General features: G+C 41.9%; 1 protein-coding gene across 1 annotated transcript in view; it reads right to left on the minus strand.

Moving 5' to 3' along the window:
- The window catches only part of CAMKMT (calmodulin-lysine N-methyltransferase), a 322,383-nt gene that overhangs the window by 20,892 nt on the left and 282,315 nt on the right, over positions 1 to 19,176 (minus strand). The window contains 2 exon segments of the mRNA XM_080685227.1: positions 1,944 to 2,018; positions 14,705 to 14,771. Of these exon segments, the coding sequence (XP_080541353.1) occupies positions 1,944 to 2,018; positions 14,705 to 14,771 (142 nt within the window).

Below are 19,176 nucleotides of genomic sequence, written 5' to 3' on the forward strand. Positions count from 1 at the left end.
AATTCATGCACAGAAAAGCCATTTATAAAATGAAACTTGGTCTATTTAGTTCATTTGAATTCATAATTTCTCACAGAGCCACTAGATGTGTGTGTGTGTGTGTGTGTGTGGTGTGTACACTGTGTTATGTTATATATTTATAATGAAAGCATTAAGTGAATATGCATTATGTATACCAGTTGTATGTGATCCTGTTGGTTAGGAAAAAAAGACTATTTTTCAAACATGTTGTGTGGCTATTTTTAACCTGAAAACATTAATCATAAAAGAGCTTAAATCTTTCTTCCTCTGCTTGTCTCTCTGGTACAAATAGGATGACATGGTGTGAGTGTCCACAACACAAGGTATGACAAGGACGGGCTGTTTTGATATTTGTGAAAAGGACAAACGTAACCTAAATCTCTTGGCCAGACCTGACTTTGCCCATATAATCAGAGCCCATCCATGTGCGACCCCGTCTAAGCCTCCAAGAAGATGCTGCCCTCCGTCCCTCTTTCCCCTGCTCTCTGATCTGATTTTTCTGCTTAATCTGATCTAATCCTGCCAGCATTATCTTCATCTGTGCAATGAAACCTGGAGGATCTTTCTCGTATTTGGTGAGGAAAGGCATTTACTAAATTACACGCTCAAATCATATGGTGAGATTTTATTTCCTTATTTTCGATTAGATGAGGGATGTAATATTGAGACACACTATCAATTATTAATCAGAAATCTGTTTCTTCCTTCTTTGGAACAGGTTTTCTGAAATTGGGTTCAAAGAGACTAAAAGGGCATGGAAAACTAGAAAATCCCAAGCTAAAAATAAAACAAAGTATTAATTTTTTATTGAGAAGTACTTATCAGAAGAAAAAAGAAAGAAAATCTAATTTCATTAATCTGGGTAGAAAAGTTACCCATTAAAAATTGTATTAAATAATGATGATGATGATGATGATGATGATGATGATGATGAAAACTTCCTGAAAAATGTCATCCTACTCATTCAACTCTCTGAGAGGGAGTCTTCTCTGGGCACTGGGTCTTACGATTGACTTTATCAATATCATAGGTCTTTAGAGCTGAACTTAAGTGTCATAAAAACATCAAGATAAACATACAAATAAGATCTTATTCTTAACAGGGAAAATAATCGTGAATTGTTAACATTTCCCATATGCTGAAACAATTATTATTCAACACGCATGAAAAAAATACATAAGATTAGTTGAAATCATTATTAAGGTTTGATACATATTTATCCTGTAACTTAGGATCAGACTGTCAATAACAATAAGTAGGCTGGGCTAAAAGTGAAGAGAAAATATGTAAATTATTTTTAAAAAGCAGGCATCTGACAGATTTTAATATTATTATTTGCATAACAATTAAAATGAAATTTTATAATTCTTATTTTATGTATAATTAAATATCATAATTGAATACATTGAAAAATGTTATATAGCAAACATACATTTTAAGAAAAGCTAATTCCCTAAAGATATTCCATAGATATGTTTATTTGCTGGAGTGTATATATGTGTGCACACATACATATATTCCCTTATATCAATAGTCAGATCTCTCCTAAGAAGTAAGCTAATTGAGCTGCTTGTGTTGATAAACTCCTTTTTCTCCAGACTATTCCTCTCCGAGCCATAATTATTTGCAATTTGCCTAAGTCGTCCATTTACTGATACGTCAAGCATGAAACAGAGGCAATTCCAGAAAATGGAAATGCTTCTCAAAATCAATCTTTGGGAAATAATGTGGTAGAAGTTACTGTGTGATAGGAGACTACCTTATAACTGTCACATGGAGATGAATATTAATTTGTTGAGGTTAAGGTGGCTTTGTGCTTCATTTGTTGACTTTGCTTAGCTGACAGCAAAGCAGCACAGCCCAATTACTCCAGCAAAGCTATTTTTTTCCTAACAGGAGTTTTATGATTTTTATGTACTTACCAGTCAGCACACATAACCATGTCAAAATGTCCTTCCAGTTGAGAGACATCTGTCTCATTATCCCATCGTAAAACGCTTGAGGAGAAAAAGATTTTTTAAAAATTATACTTAGGGTTGTTTTTTTTTTGTTTTTTTTTTTTACTTTTGATTTTGAGCTATTAACATTATTTTTCATGGCACTTGAAATTATTTAAAAGGCATAGACAAACTATTTCAAAAGGTATAATAAAAAACTAGAACATAACGGTCTGTTATGTATTTTATTTAGTCATCAATTCTAGAAGAGGAAGAATTCTCTATTTAAATACAATAGTTAAGCTTTTGCTAGGTTTTATATGTTTTTGGAGACAAACTAGGGAAAAATATCTTATCTTTACCATAGTCATTAGAATGAGTCTAGACTCAACATCAGTAAGGTATATGTTAAAATCAAAGTATTCCCCATCTGACTGAAATACAAATTTGTAAAAATAAAGGATGTGAAACAGCATATATTGTGCTTGGCATGTCAGCTGCATTTCTTACTAATGAAATGAGCAATCGGGCAAGATGGAGGAAAAGACTTTCACTCAGTAGTTCTCAGTTTTCAGATGCAGTTAAAAAATCACCCATCCTGACAGTCTCCCCAACACCCTCAACATTGCTAAATTCGGGTCAGTTATCAGTCTTCATTTTACTGGACCTATCAGCCTGGAACTGTCCCCTGAACTCCAACTTCCTATTTTAATAATTCCACTTGGAAATCTAGCAGACATCTCAACCTTCATGTGTTCAATATTAAATTCCTCCTCATCTCTCCCTGTCCCCCCTCCAAATTCATTTCATGCACAGTCTTTCTCATCTGCTAATCCCATCTTTCCAGTTGCTTAGGCCAAAAACCTTGACTATGATTATATCCTCAACTCTTTTTTTCTGTTGTATCCACGTTGTATGTGCGTGGAAATGTAGTTCGTTCTACCCTTGAAATATGTCAAAATCCACCTTCTCTCCTTCTACTGCTTCACCCTAGAAAGAATTATCATCTCTCATCTGATTTAATTCAGTCTCCTAATTGGTTTCCCTGCTTCCACCTATCACCCCACAATTTCTGCTCAAGAGAGCAGCCAGAATTACCTTTTCAAAACATATTTCAAATCACAAACCTTGTCTTCTTACTATCTTCTAATGGCTCCTCTCTTCACTCATAGTAAAAGCCAGTCTTGACAATGACCCATAAGACCCTATTCAAATCCAGTTCCCATGCTGACCTCATTTCCTATGACTCTTCCCCTTGGTTTTTGCTCTAGCAACAGAGGTCTCTCTATGATTACTTGAATATACCAGGCATGCTTCTGCCTTAGGGTCTTTAAATAGGCTGCTTCCTTGTGTAAATGCTCTTCTTCCATACAACCCATGGCTCGTTCCCTCACCTCCTTCAAGTCTTTGCTCAAATGTGTTACCTTCTCAAGTAAGACTTCCATTCTGCTTAAAACTGCAATCATTAATTTCCACTTCAGTACTCCTGAACCCCCTTAAGCCACTCCGTATTTTTCTATAGTGGTTATTACCCTTTAATGTGCTATATACCTGAATTGTTTATTTTGTTTATTCTCTCTTTCTCAGGTAGAACATAAGCACCATAGGGACAAATATTTTTTTAAAAAAACCTGTTTTGTACCAGGGGGTATCTTCATTGCCTAGAACAGCCCCTGACACCTAATAGCTGTTCAATAAATACGTCCTATCAATGAATTCTGTATGAGTGTACCTAGCATAGTGCTGGCACACAGAGAGCACTCAAGAAATAGAGGTTCCATAGTAAGTTGTTCTCTGAATGGAGTGTGTAGTTTAGCCATATATTCAAGCCACTTAACATGCTTTCTGAAGATTTCTGCTTTGGGCAAAAAAGGAGTAACAAAGACCTCATTTATCCTACTGCCTGAAACACGCCCCCCCCCCCAAAAAAAAAACCCACAAAAACAAAAAACAAAAAACAAAACAAAAAAAAACACCTACACAAACATACAAGCAATAGTTTTCAGGATACTGAAAATCAGCAACAAAGGATAGTGATCCTTGAGAGGGGTGCGGGTAATGAAGTGAGCCCTGCCATTGCCTCAGGTTAGTGCCTTGAGAGAGTTTCCAGGCCATAGCACAGGGGGAAGAACTAAGGTAGGAGCAGGTAGACTCCCTGAAAGTCTAAGGAAACCAAGGCGATTCCAGTTCACAGTATAGAGTACCAGATCGGAGACTGCTGCAGAGAGAAAATTCTGAAGAACTGTGGAGTCCCCCTGGAGTATTCTACAGAGTACTGATTGGTGCATGTATATGAGGAAACTACTTGAGGTTAGGAAAAGAACCATCTGAGAACTGGAGGGGACTGGACCACTGTTCACTCAGGGCCAGGATAGTACCTGTTTCCACCAGTCAGACTAGAAAACCCCATAACTGACAGGGTCCTGGGTAGAGTCCTCAGATGTATCTCATCTCGGTGGAGATGTCAAGCCTCCAAATCCTTTTAAGAAGCCAGTATACTAGTGATATTAAAACCTAATAAAGATTGCACAGTAAAATTGTGGACCAATTTTATTGACGAAACTCAATGCAAATAGCTCAGTTAGCATCATACACTACTGGAGGAAATGTAAAATGGCTCAGCCACCTTGGAAAACAGTCTGGAGTTTCTCAAAAGGATAAACATAGAGTTTATGTGACCATTTACACCCAAAAGAAATGAAACTTATCACAAAAACGTGTACACAAATATTCATAGCAGCATGTTTTAAGCCGCATAAGAACTTTAAAAATGAAAACAACCAGATGTCCATAAAGTGATGGATATGGTATATCCAGGCAATGGAATATTATTCAACCATAAGCATTAATGAAATCCTCATAGGTGCTAAAACATGGATGAACCTCAAAACACTATATATTAAGTGAAAGAAGCCAGATATGAAACATGACATATTGTATGATTCCATTTATGGAATAAGAAAATCCATAGAGACAGGAAGTAGATTAGTGGTTGTCTAGCAATGGGAAGAAGAAAGGGTGGAAGGGAATGGGGAGAGTCTGCTAATGGGTATGGGATTTCTTTTGGGGGTGATGAAAATATTCTAAAACTGACTGTCATGGTTGCATAACTGTGAATATGTTAAAAGGCATTGAATTGCATACTTTAAGTGGGTGAATTGTATGGTATGTGAATTATGGCTCAATAAAGTTGTTATTCAAAAAATCACAGGTAATATATTATTAAAATAAAATAGCATGTTAAAGGAAGAATTAAAGTTCCACAACTAAGTGACTAGATATGCAGAGATGTTATAATACTAGCAAACCTGTTAACATGAACTGTCATAATTGTAGGTGAAATAAGAAAAACAATTTGATCATCTCCATACATGCTGAAAAGACATAAAGTTCCATATTTATGATAATTTTTTAAAAAATAGGGGTCAATAAAAATTCCTTAACAAGATAAAAAACATATATTTTTTGATACAAAAAAAAGCTAATGCATACTTAGTGGTGAAATATTAGAGTAAAAAGTAAGGCTCAAAGATGCCTATTATTTAATACTAGAGACCCGGTGCACGAAATTCGTGCACGGGGGTGTGTGTCCCTCAGCCCAGCCTGCACCGTCTCCAATCTGCACCCTCTCCAATCTGGGACCCCTCGAGGGATGTCCTACCAGGATCGGGCCTAAACGGGCACTCGGACATCCCTCTCACAATCCAGGACTGCTGGCACCCAACTGCTCGCCTGCCTGCCTTCCTGATTGCCCCTAACCGCTTCTGCCTGCCAGCCTGATCACCCCCTAACCACTCCCCTGCCAGCCTGATTGATGCCTAACTGCTCCCTGCCAACCTGTTTGCCCCTAACTGCCCTCCCCTGCAGGACTTGTCCCCCGCAACTGCTCTCCCCTGCAGGCCTGGGTCCCCCCCAACTGCCCTTCTCTGCAGGCCCGGTCACCCCCAACTTCCCTCTTCTGCCAGCCTGGTCACCCCTAACTGCCCTCCCTGCAGGCTTGATCACCCACAACTGCCCTCCCTTGCAGGCCTGGTCCCTCCCAACTGCCCTCCCCCTGCTGGCCATCATGTGGTGGCCATCTTGTGTCCACGGAGTGGCTTAAGGGGGTTCTTGTGTATTGGAGTGATGGTCAATCTGCATATTACTCTTTTATTAGATAGGATAGAGGCCTGGTGCACTGGTGGGGGCTGGCTGGTTTGCCCTGAAGGGTGTTCCGGATCAGGGTGGGGGTTCCCTTGGGGTGTGGGGCGGCCTGGGTGAGGGGCCTGTGGTGGTTTGCAGGCCGGCCATGCCCCCCGGTGACCCAAGCGGAGGCCCTGGTATCTGGTATTTATTTATCTTCTATAATTGAAACCTTGTAGCCTTGAGCGGAGCCAAGACTCCTGCTTGCTCTGTGGTAGCAGCCATTTCTTTTGGAATTTATGTATCTTCTATAATTGAAACTTTGTAGCCTGGAGTGGAGGCCTGGGCTGGCCTGGGTGTGCGGAAAGCTTGGCTTCCTCCATCGCTGGGGGCAACCCAAGCCTCCTGTTTGCTCCGTGGCCTCAGCCATCTTGTTTGGGTTAATTTGCACACACGCTCCTGATTGGCTGGTGGGCATGGCTTGTGAGTGTAACAGAGTGTTGGTTAATTTGCATATTACTCTTTTATTAGATAGGACTAGAGGCCCAGTGCATGAAATTCATGCACTCGCGGGGGAGAGTTCCCTCAGCCTGGCCTGCACCTCTCTCAGTCCAGGAGCCTTAGGCCCATGGGGAGCAGGCCTAAGCCGTCAGTCCAACATCCTTAGCACTGCCGCAGAGGTGGGACAGGCTCCCGCCACCGCCACTGTGCTCACCAGCTGTGAGCCTGGCTTCTGGCTGAGTGGCGCTCCCACTGTGGGAGCTCACTGACCACCAGGGGGCAGCTCCTGCATTGAACATCTGCCCTCCTGGTGGTCAGTGTGCATCATAGCAACCGGTCATTCCTCCGTTCAGTCAATTTGCATATTAGCCTTTATTATATAGGATAATTGTGGAAACTTTTAGCCAATAAAATTATACAAAATAAAAAAAGGGAGGTATAAGAATCAGAAAGAAGTTAAAATTATCATCATTTACAGAGGATGTAATTGTTAATTTAAAATATTCAAGAGAATAAATAGACAAACTATTAGAAATTTGAGGCAACTGAATATTTACTACACAAAAACTTATAGCTTTATTCATCCTATCAAATAAAAGAGTAATATGCAAATTGACCATACCTCCGCTATACCACAAGCCACATCCACAAGCCAATCAGGAGCGAATATGCAAATAAACCCAACCAAGATGGCTATGGCCACAGAGAGCAGGAGGGAGGCTTGGGTTTTCCCGGTAATGGAGAAAGCCAAGCTTTCTGCCTGCCCTTGCCTGCCTAGGCCTTCACTCAAGGCTACAAAGTTTCAATGATAGAAGATACATAAACCCAAACAGAAATGGCGGCAGCCACGGAGCTGGAAAGAGCAGGAGGCTAGAGTTGCCCCCAGCGATGGAGGAAGCCAAGCTTCTGCAGCCCTGGCCGGCCCAGGTCTCTGCTTAAGGCTACAAAGTTCCAATTATAGAAGATACATAAATCCCAACAGAAATGGCTGCCGCCTCAGAGCAAGCAGAAGGCTTGGCTCCGCTCCAGGCTACAAAGTTTCAATTGTAGAAGATAAATAAACCCCAGATACCAGGGCCTCCGCTTGGGTCGCCAGGGGGCGTGGCCAGCCTGCAAACCACCACAGGCCCCTCGCCCAGGCCGCCCCACACCCCAAGGGAACCCCCACCCTGATCCGGGACACCCTTTAGGGCAAACCAGCTGGCCCCCACATGTGCACCAGGCCTCTATCCTATCTAATAAAAGAGTAATATGCAGATTGACCATCACTCCAACACACAAGATGGCTGCCCCCATGTGGTCAAAGATCCTGCCCCCATGTGGACACAAGATGGCCACCGCAAGATGGCCAGCAGGGGAGGGCAGTTGGGAGGGACCAGGCCTGCAAGGGAGGGCAGTTGTGGGCGATCAAGCCTGCAGGGGCAGGCAGTAGGGGTGACCAAGCTGGCAGAGGAGAGAAGTTGGGGGCGACCAGGCCTGCAGGGAAAGGCAGTTGGGAGGGACCCAGGCCTGCAGGGGAGAGCAGTTGGGGAGGACCAGGCCTGCAGGGGAAGGCAGTTATGGGTGGCCAGGCCTGCAGGGGAGGGCAGTTAGGGGGAAACAGGCTGGCAGGGGAGCAGTTAGGCATCAATCAGGCTGGCAGGGGAATGGTTAGGGGGTGATCAGGCTGGCAAGCTGAAGTGGTTAGGGGCAATCAGGAAGGCAGGCAGGCAAGCAGTTGGGAGTCAGCAGTCCTGGATTGTGAGAAGGATGTCCGACTGCCCATTTAGGCCGAATCTCAGTGGGATTGGGCCTAAACGGGCAGTTGGACATTCCTCGAGGGGTCCCAGATTGGAGAGGGCGCAGGCTGGGCTGAGGGACAAACCCCCCCCCCCCTCCATTCACGAATTTCGTGCACCGGGCCTCTAGTAATTTTATAAGAGTCTAGGAAGAAAGAATAATGCAAGGGACTAGTCTTTAACAGATGTAAAAATACATTACAAAGTTTCAGAATTTCCATAATTTGATATGAATAGACAAAGACCACTTCTAAAACTTGGCTCTGCATACATACTTGCAAATGAACAGTTTATGTGCAGGTGTGTTTCACTGCAGCATTGTTTGTAATAGCAAAGTAATGAAACAAATGTCTATTATTAAAGCAAAAAAATGATTTTTAACAATAGATTATGATGTGGTCATACTCTAAAATTTTTTCTTAAGACTGACCCTCATCCATTTAAAAGTGACAAAATCCTTTGAAAATGAAGACTTTTTATTTGATATATAACTTCTGTGATATAAACATCTATCTACGAAGGTGGGATTTTTTTCCCTTAAAACTGGAAGACATTTTCACAGAGGATGCAGTAGTCTAACCTGCCCACCTTGCTATCAAAACAGAACTTAGCCCATTTTTGGTAGTGAGAGTTTGACCTGGCTAAAGAGTAGAGATCATAGTGTCCAAGGAGTTAATACAATGTTATTCTAGAAGAAAAGGTCTTAATTTTAAATATGCTGCAGTTTAGATGGCCCCAAAAAATACGGTGTCCCATATTTTAAAATCTGGCTCATTTTAATAGGAAAAAAAGAACTCTATCAAAATATCTGAAACTGGATAACATTCCTGTGGGAGTTGGTTTCTTTGGTGCAAAGAAGCTGGGGCATCAGTCCTTCTGTAAACGTGTCAAGCAAATAAAAAATGTTATGTTAGTAATAGAAAGTACACTTAGTAATTTCATTTTTCCATATCTGACATCTCTAGAATTCTCAGCAGTGCTCAAGATTATGTTACCATAATTCTAACAAACTCACTAATAGGTACATTTTATCAGAACATTTCTTTAAGAGAGCCCTCAGCTTCCTTATCTCAGTTACCTTCTACTAACCTTCCTCTTCAACCTGACAAAGGACAGATAAATGCCTACTCACAATGTCGGTGTGTCTACAGACACTGCATGTGTTTGCCTGAGAAGAACCCTACCCTGAAATGAAAGTCAGCTATCTGATATATAAACTGATGTCTGCATCGCCAGCGCTTTACTTTCCTCCCCTAAAAATTGTTTGGTTCCATAAGTCTTGTGGATTCCTATCTTTCAAAATGTGCTCCTAATACAAATCTTAAAACCTTTCGTATAACAGGAATAAAGTATACTAATTGCTTCAGAGAATACAAAAACATATTAAGCAGAATCCTTGCCTTCAAAAACATTATCTGCCTCGCTTGCTAGAATGTTAATTCTAAGAGGACATGGATGTTCTCAGTCATGTTCATCACTAAATCTACAGCACTTAGAATAGTACTTGGCAAAAGGGATTGAAATACTTGTCAAGAAATGGATGCACCAGTGAACATGAAAACAAAGACAACACGCTTTGAACAATAAGAGAATGCACCATGTTTTACTGTGGGACTATTCTAAGCCAACAGAAGTTAAAAGAAGGAAAAGATGAGGGCAGGCTAAAATAGTCAGGAGGAAATGGTAACTAAGTCATCCTAGAAGGAAGGACTTAAATGGGCGAGGAAGAGGGGAATAAGATTGGCAGAGACCAGAGATGGGAAGGACCAAATGTGTTAGGAGGAGAATGAAGAGGTTTGGGTGACAAAGGAGAAGGTGTACGTGGGGGAGCAGTGGAAACCAGATTGAATGAAGAGAGTGAGGAAAGTGAGAAGACTGCAGAGGCCTGGAAAATCACCAACTGGATCCCACTGGGTTGGGGTTTCCATTTAAAAATAATTTTTCACACCCCCAATTTAACCTTTAATGGAAAATGAGCCTCCAAAAAGATATAAATCTTAAAAAGAAGTAGGGCAATGGGGCCAATAGTCAATCCTGGGGGCCCACATAAAGGTATAATTTGAGTTATAAAAAAGTCTTAAAAGTTATAATAAGTTTCATAGTTTACTAAGACTAATGGTTTATCAAAGAACAATAAAAGTCACAGGCCTAAATTCACTAGCAATTTTCACACAAAGATAACCTTTTTTCTTAAGTAGAAATTCACTTTTAATATCACAGCAGGGTATATTTAATAGATTTTTAAAAATTTTGTAACTGTTCATATTACCCATAGAATGACGCCATTCACTAATTCTGGAACACCTAGAAATATGTAGGCGTCAAAAGCTCTGAATGGTTCTTTATTAGACCGTCACAGTTTTGAAGACAGCTTCAGATAAACCTAACAATTGAGATGCTGTAAATACATTTGCTCTTTCATCAATCTCTAGCTATATTTAGCAGCACAATTTCCTTTGTTCAAGGATTATTCTTGATTATTGCACAATTTATGTTCTCAAAGGCAGAATACCTTGGACATATTAGTTAAATGAATGGATGGCTGCAAGGATGAACAAATGAATGAAACATCAAAAAAACTGTATTAAGATCTTTGAGGTGTCATTGCTATATGCCTCACATAGAACACCCTAGGTCTTCCTTGGCCAGGGCTAAAGCTCCTGGGCTTTCACAAACTGGTCTTTCATATTTAGCAACAGCCAGGCTGGGATTACAATGGAACAGAGGGGGTAAGGACGTATACAAGGGAAGAGCATTATTCTGGGCAAGGTTGGTGGCGTTTATGAGAGCAGGGGTGGATTTACTGGGAAGCTAATGAAGCTTAACTGCCAGGACCCCTCACTTGCACAGCCCCTCCCAAGGCCCACGAGGAGCCCTCGTAATGAGTTCACTCAGTAGTATGCTTCTATAAAATTTGCCAAAGTAAGGTATAATCAAATTCATCACCCTAAAGAGGACCCTCAAAATAAGTTTCAGGCCCCACACAACCTGGGTCTGCCCTGTGTGAGAGGCAGGCAGAGGCTCGATGGCAGGAGGAGTGCTGGCTGTTAGAGAACATGGTCAGGGCAGCGAAAACGGGAGCTCAGAGGGCCAGTCCAACCTCTGTGTGGTTTCTTGTTCCTTTTTAAAAGCACAATTTCCTAGGCTCCCAGTTCTCATATCGTGATTTTCCTTTCTGCTTTTCTATCTTCTTTGCAAATGAAGTCACAGGAGACATTTAGCTGTTATAAACTTCATGTCAAGCTCTGAAGTGCTTTTTAATAGCAGAAATATTTGGCTCACATGTGGGCTTTGTAGCTGTGGTAAATACCTCTTAGTTATCTGTCGCTACTGTTATCCCACACCTCCAATTTGGAGAAGAAATTCTGCATATGCATCGAGGCATTAAAAAAGGAATATTGTGCCATATCTTAGCTCTTTTGTGAGTGGTTTCCTTTTATTTCTTCTCATATGGAGCTAAGGCTTTTATCATACTGCACTGGTCATGGGTGGGAAAGCAGTAGATAGCAGGGGAATACTGATTATTACATCACTGCTTGGCAGTTTCCTCTCAGCTTTTAAAGGTTAAGTGGTCAAGTAGCTTCTTAATACAAGATCAAGGCATTCCAAGGACTAACTCATTCACCTGTTTTCTGACAAAGTGCTCTAGTAGATTTTGGACAAAATGCTTGCAGTGGTTAAAAAGGAAGAAATTGACCAGAGTTGATATGAAATAAAGACACACACACAAAAAACTACCTTGCAGGTTCTTATATGACTATTGACATATAGACTATATGTCTACTAGGTACATATCAGAACAATATATTTAGAAGTAGCATTCTTGAGAACAGATAATAGAAACAAAGGCCATGTAGTAAGCATTTTTTGAATATGTACTGTGTTAAACAATGACATTTTACTTCTTTATGTAACTTAATTATTTTATGAAGAGATGATAGGAAATACTATTACACTTCATACATTAAACACTTGACATTTTGATTCCTCAAAATGCAACATTTTAGAAGTCTAGATATGTTTATTTATTAGTGATTATTAACACCCAGTAAACAATATTATGTCTTGTAAAAACACAACCTCTCTTCACAGCATGATGCTGAAATCTATTATTCCCTGATTCCATATGCTGAAATACACTCAAATGCTCACAAATGACCTTAAGCATTAAATAAATGTAAATGAGGACAACATTGCAAGTGTGTGCTTGATTGATAACTAAAAGACCAGGTTGAAAACCATGTCCAAAAAGGAAGCCCTCCCCAGAAAGGCCTGGAGTCCGCGCTGGGAGCAATGGCTCCTAAGAACGAGGAACAGGTGCAGCTTGCTCTTTCTAGGACCCGCCAGAGGTTTTCTGGGAAACAGAACTGGTTTGTTCATTTATATGAGAAACACACAGCACACTGCTCCCTGTGCCATCAGCCAGCATTTTAATACAGTATTTGAAAATGCATATCTGGCCCTGGCTGGTGTTTCTTAGTGGTTAGCGCATTGGCCCGTAGACTGAAAGGTCTCAGGTTTGATTCCCAGTCAAAGGCATGTACAAGAATCAACCAATGATAGCATAAATAAGTGGAACAACAAATCTCTTTCTCTTCCTTTCCTTTCCTCTCTAAAAAAGAAAAAAGTCTATCAATCAATACATAATTAAATAAAGAAGGTGGCTGGGCTTCTCTCAACCTCACACAGTACACTCTCAACCCTACATAATTCCCTCCCAGTGTACAATATATTTATCTTCAGTTTTTCTCATCTATTCATTTAGGGTAATAAGAATACCTGCCTGCCTCATATGGTTCATGTGACCATTAAATAATATACTTATAAAATGCTTAGAACAGTGCCTAACACACAGTAAAAGCTTACTAAATGTTAGCTATGGTTATCCTATCTAATAAAAGAGTAATATGCAAATTAACCACCACTCCGCTACACCCACAAGCTACGCCCACCAGCCAATCAGGAGCGAATATGCAAATAAACCCAACCAAGATGGCTACGGCCACAGAGAGCAGGAGGGAGGCTTGGGTTTCCCCGGCAATGGAGGAAGCCAAGCTTTCCTCCTGCCCTTGCCCGCCCAGGCCTCCACTCAAGGCTACAAAGTTTCAATGATAAAAGATACATAAGTTCAAACAGAAATGGCAGCAGCCACTGAGCTGGAAAGAGCAGGAGGCTAGGGTTGCCCCCGGCGATGGAGGAAGCTAAGCTTTCCACACACCCTGGCTGGCCCAGGCCTCTGCTTAAGGCTACAAAGTTTCAATTATAGAAGATACATAAATCCCAAAAAAATGGCTGCCACCACAGAGCAAGCAGAAGGCTTGGCTCCGCTCCAGGCTACAAAGTTTCAATTGTAGAAGATAAATAAACCCCAGATACCAGGGCCTCCGCTTGGGTCGCCAGGGGGCGTGGCCAGCCTGCAAACCACCACAGGCCCCTCGCCCAGGCCACCCCACACCCCAAGGGAACCCCCACCCTGATCCGGGACACCCTTCAGGGCAAACCAGCTGGCCCCCACCCATGTATGAGGCCTCTATCCTATCTAATAAAAGAATAATATGCAAATTGACCATCACTCCAACACACAAGATGGCTGCCCCCATGTGGTCAAAGACCCTGCCCCCATGTGGACACAAGATGGCCACCACAAGATGGCCAGCAGGGGAGGGCAGTTGGGAAGGACCAGGCCTGCAAGGGAGGGCAGTTAGGGGTGATCAAGCCTGCAGGGGAGGGCAGTTAGGGGTGACCAAGCTGGCAGAGGAGAGAAGTTGGGGACGACCAGGCCTGCAGGGAAAGGCAGTTGGGAGGGACCCAGGCTTGCAGGGGAGAGCAGTTGGGGGGGACCAGGCCTGCAGGGGAGGGCAGTTAGGGGTGACCAGGCCTGCAGGGGAGGGCAGTTGCGGGGGACCCAGGCCTGCAGGGGAGAGCAGTTGTGGGGGACCAGGCCTGCAGGGAAGGGCAGTTAGGGGTGACCAGACCTGCAGGGGAGGGCAGTTAGGGGAAAACAGGCTGGCAGGGGAGCAGTTAGGCATCAATCAGGCTGGCAGGGGAGTGGTTAGTGGGTGATCAGGCTGGCAGGCAGAAGCGGTTAAGGGCAATCAGGAAGGCAGGCAGGTGAGCAGTTGGGAGCCAGCAGTCCTGGATCCCAGTCCACTGGGATCGGGCTTAAATGGGCAGTCGGACATTCCTCGAGGGGTCCCAGATTAGAGAGGGTGCAGGCTGGGCTGAGGGACACCCCGTCCCCCATGCACGAATTTCATGCACCAGGCCTCTAGTTTTTAATAATCACCCACAGTATGGAGAAAAGCACTTTCAACCAGAGCGTGTTGATGCAGGAAGGTATCTTACCAGCTTGATACTTTCTGAGTCTTAAACACACCAGCCTTCTGATTCCTTTGGATGATGTCTCTCACATCTGTTGGACATAGTTAAGAAAGCTTCTGCACCGACTGTCAATTGACTAAAAATAAATAAATAAAAGCCCACAGACACAGTGATGTTATTGGACAGGGGATCAGTGACAAGAGAAGAGATGTAGGGTTATATAAGGCAGGTGGAGAAGGTTCTAGCTCTGGCCCTACCACCAAATGTTGAATTTACTTGCCACAGGCAAGCTCTTTTAATTTCCTGGGCTGCAGTTTTGTTACCTGGGAAATGGACATTCAGGGAGCATCCGGGCGAGGCCCAATGTGGGCACTGGTGGGGGGAGATGACTATTCCATAGGTACCAAGCCCCACTCGCTTCAAAGGCAAAGGTCTGCAGTCACTGGGGAGGGCAATGGCAGTCTTCTGAGATGTTCCAGGTTGAAGTATTCCCAGCCTCCTAAAAGCTAGTAGGGAGGGTGGGGATGAACAGCAGAGAAGACTTGGAAGAAAGTGAGATGAGGAAGATGAAGAAAAGCTGGGAGATTCTTTGAGAGAAAATGAATTACTGAAGAAAGTCAACCCAGTGAAAGGCCCCTCGATGAACTGTCCTTACAAACTCATGCTCTGGCCTCTGGCCATCTGCTGGTGTGTAAGCACTTGTACAAAAAGAGCCATGACTATTGAAAGATGTTTTGGAGAGCTGGTCATTTACATCACGCAACACCATCTCCAGGAGGGCCCAGGGGGAAAATCACATTGGGTGTCAACATGGGAAATGTTAGACTTCAGACTGACAGTTAGTTTTGCTTCAACTTCTATAAATCTTGTAACTGTTCCTCTTTCTCTTTTTGCTCTAGTCCCTGTGCAGCTCAGACCCAAGTCTGACAACCACAGCAGCTCCTTCCTATCGGGTATCTTTTCTATACCGACCTCCATCCCTGGCTTCATCATGTTTGCTGGGCTTTCTAATTTTCAATTGCCCTCACTTTCTCATTTATTTCATATGGTATATTCTATATGTCACTGTAAGAAACCTCAAAATCCCTCTTTTGGAATAAGGCAGGTTTAAATAAACAAGAAATAAAATAATTCCAGCGAAGGCTGCAAGCTGAACTAAATTGGGCCCATGGGGAGGACACCAAGCAGACAAGCGATGTTCCCCTATTGCTCAGAAAAACAGATTTCCTGAATGCTGGAAGCAAGCGTTGGCCCAGGTCTCCCTGCAAGAACAGAGCCACAGGACGTTTTAACCCAAATCTCTGCTTGAAACACCAGGCACACCCATTTCTTCTCGGAGTGAATAAGCAGGTACTGTGATAGCTTTCTTCCCCCCGGAGTGGGGAGGAAAAATCAATTAGGTCTCCTAATGAAGGGCTTTGTTGAGGTTTACAAAAGTGCTATAATGCAGACTTTTTTTTTTTTCCTGGATGAACTTTCCTGTATGCAAATTAAATACCGTTAAATTACATTCATTAAAAAAATAAAAGAGACTAATTTGCCTACTTGTTTTGATTAACTGAAATGACACATAGGTCTACAGTTCTATTTCAGGAAGAAAGTATTTCAGGAAAGTCTTCTACATGAAATGTCTTGTAGAAAAGGACAGCTGACATCTTCATTCTGAGAACAAAATTAGTAGTCAGCTGACAACTGTTTTTGACTGAGCTCCCCCACACTCTGGCCACACCCTAGTCAGTGTTTCCATGGCATCCAACTGCAAGCCATAATGTGACAGGTACACCTGTCGCGTCCTGTGAGTACATGCCTAATCTATCAAGCAAAACATATTATTTTGTTACTGGAGGTAATACTTTTTATAAAATAGTCACAGGGAAGTTAAATTATATAACTCAGAAAACCTATTAATAATTTTTAGTAAACATCTTAACACTATATACTTTTATACCATTTATAAACCTGTGACTACAGGTGGTCAGGCTGAAGCAAGCATATATATTTATATTCTAGGAGTCATTTTTTTAAAATGAAAAAAATTCGCAGCAGTATTTAGACTGCTTTATTTTTAGAACTGGGAAGAAAATATATTTGGTGGTTTAGAAAAAAATGTCAATAGTGTATAAAAATACTACCTTAAGAGATATAGTCTGACATTCTGATCCCCACCCTTTACTTTAGGTGGGGTTTTTGGGTGGTTCCTCTAGTTGGCACTGTGCCCAATAATAAATGTTGCCTTTCTTCTGTGTCACCTCGCATAATAAAGGAAATTCAATCAAACGGAGTCAGTCCATCCAGGACAGTTTTGAACAGGGTGGACCAAATCGTGTTCTCTGAACTGCACCCACCTTCTGGGAGACTTCAGTGGGAGGTGCTTGGTGCAAAGAGAGATTTCTGATTCAATGGATGCAGAGTAATCACCTCCAATCGCCTTGCTTGGGCAAGTAGACCTCCAGAGCCAGAGGACACATGCTAAAAGGAGACCAGGATTCTAGCTCTACATGTTCTTCGCAAATAAAGCAAAGTTCAGGAGTGGGGTTCCATTATAATTTTGCTTCAGTTGATTTTTATTCTTAAAATTATATTTTTGCATAATAACAATATCACTTATTGAAACAATTTTACGTATTATACATAATATTATTTAAAATATTAACCTCCTTCTGCAATTAGTAATTGTTATGTTTATCGGTAGTCACATATACATTCTGAGAATTGGTATTGTTCTTTAAACAAAAAAGCATTTGAAAAAGAACAACAGTGCGATTCACAAGGCATTACTTTCTTGGTTCATGTTTCCTTTATTTTTCACTGGAACATCAAAGGTGAGAGTAGGAAACTATGAAATTATTATGTAAATCCTGTTTACTTTTATTTCTAAAGTTTTCAAAATTACTTGACGTGACAATATTTGCTAATTTAAAGGTCGCAAAATATTCCTACATGTGCTTATTACTCAAGTGAATTGAGAAGATGGCATAGAGGTGATCTGAACTCTTTTAGCAATGTCAACTGTGGTTTATGGATGAGAGAACTTTTCTTTCAGAGGGCGCTGAGGAAATGCAAGAGGACCTTCATCCAAACATCCTAGCTTTTGTTGAAGAGAGTTGTTTAATGTGAGAAAAATACACTTTGAAGTCAATTGACCCTGGCTTCTAGTGCTGGTTCCGATTCTTAGTGGCTGTGTAAACATGGGTCAATTAACCTCCCTGAGCTCCATCTCAAAAACAGGAATGATGATACCTATTTTATAGGCTTAATGGAGTGTCACATACGAGGAGCCTGACACACAGTAGGTGCCTAATTCATGTCAATTCATTATCTTTTCCAATAACTCAAGTAAAAGCTTTGGAGGGATGAAGAGGCTGGTGATTGTAACTCAAATGAGATTTGGCAATTAAGCTTTACCTTCTTTCCCTGCCACTCAGAGTCAATTAAGTGAACATTTATATTGTAGCATTTTAATAACTGGAGAGAATCCAAGAACTTTTGCCCTGTAGGTTTCCAGTGTCTTTTACGTGTATAAATGTGCTCTAGCCAAGGCGTAGCCTGTGACCCACAAAGACAGGGACTCGGTCTGTCTTGTCCTCTGCTGTCTCTTGAGCACCTGAAATGCACGCAATTAATACTGGTTGAATTAATTTTAATTAATTAACTAAAAATTAAGTTTCAAAGCTATTTGTTGAGTTCTTGCCCAATATGAGGCACACAGAGGTCCGTTTATGACTCATCTTGTAAACAGAAGTGCTGGCATCAATACTTCAGCTGGAGGGGCCTGGGTGGAGGAGGAGGGCCCGGCATTCCCAAGGTCCCAACTATCCCCAATCAGGCTGCACAGTCCACATGCAGCTTCACTGATCAATGCCTTCAATCAGGGATTCTGTTAAAATAATGGTAAGCCAGGGGTGTCCTTTAAAATGGACATGAAATCAACCAAATTTGGAAGAATCTTAAGTTTGAGATCATGATCCAGACTGTGCACTCTGTGGGGATGAGATGCTTGGGTCAGGGGCACAGGAAATGGGTCACCAAGCGTTGCCATATGCTGCAGATGACAACTTGATGTTTACTGAGGAGGGGTCAAGGCGGGGTGCTTGTGTTGGGCGAGTAGTGAGTGTAGCAGAGAGAGCTGCTCGCCTTTGGATGTTGTGCTTTTATTCATTATGATTTGGAAGAAGCTTAGCATCAATAATAACTCAATATATCCTTTCTCTCCCCTATTCTTATGTCATTGCCATCGCCAGCTACAAATTTTACGGAGTAATTATTATCTGTGGGCACTTGGAGAATTCTTAATTATACTAAAAGGGCAGCGCCAAAGAAAAAGAATACATTCCACACTATTTTAAGATAAATTTGAGAAATGGGTGAACCAAATGATGTTATTTTCTAACTTATCCTTTGTTCTCTCTGGGTACAGCTAAATTACGGCATCAGTAAGGAGAGGCACTCTGAGGTAGGGGGCTCTGTAGTTTAAGGACCACGGAGAGCCTCAGAGA

Source organism: Plecotus auritus (assembly GCF_963455305.1).
Source record: "Plecotus auritus genome assembly, chromosome: 8".
Taxonomy (NCBI): Eukaryota; Metazoa; Chordata; class Mammalia; order Chiroptera; family Vespertilionidae; genus Plecotus; species Plecotus auritus.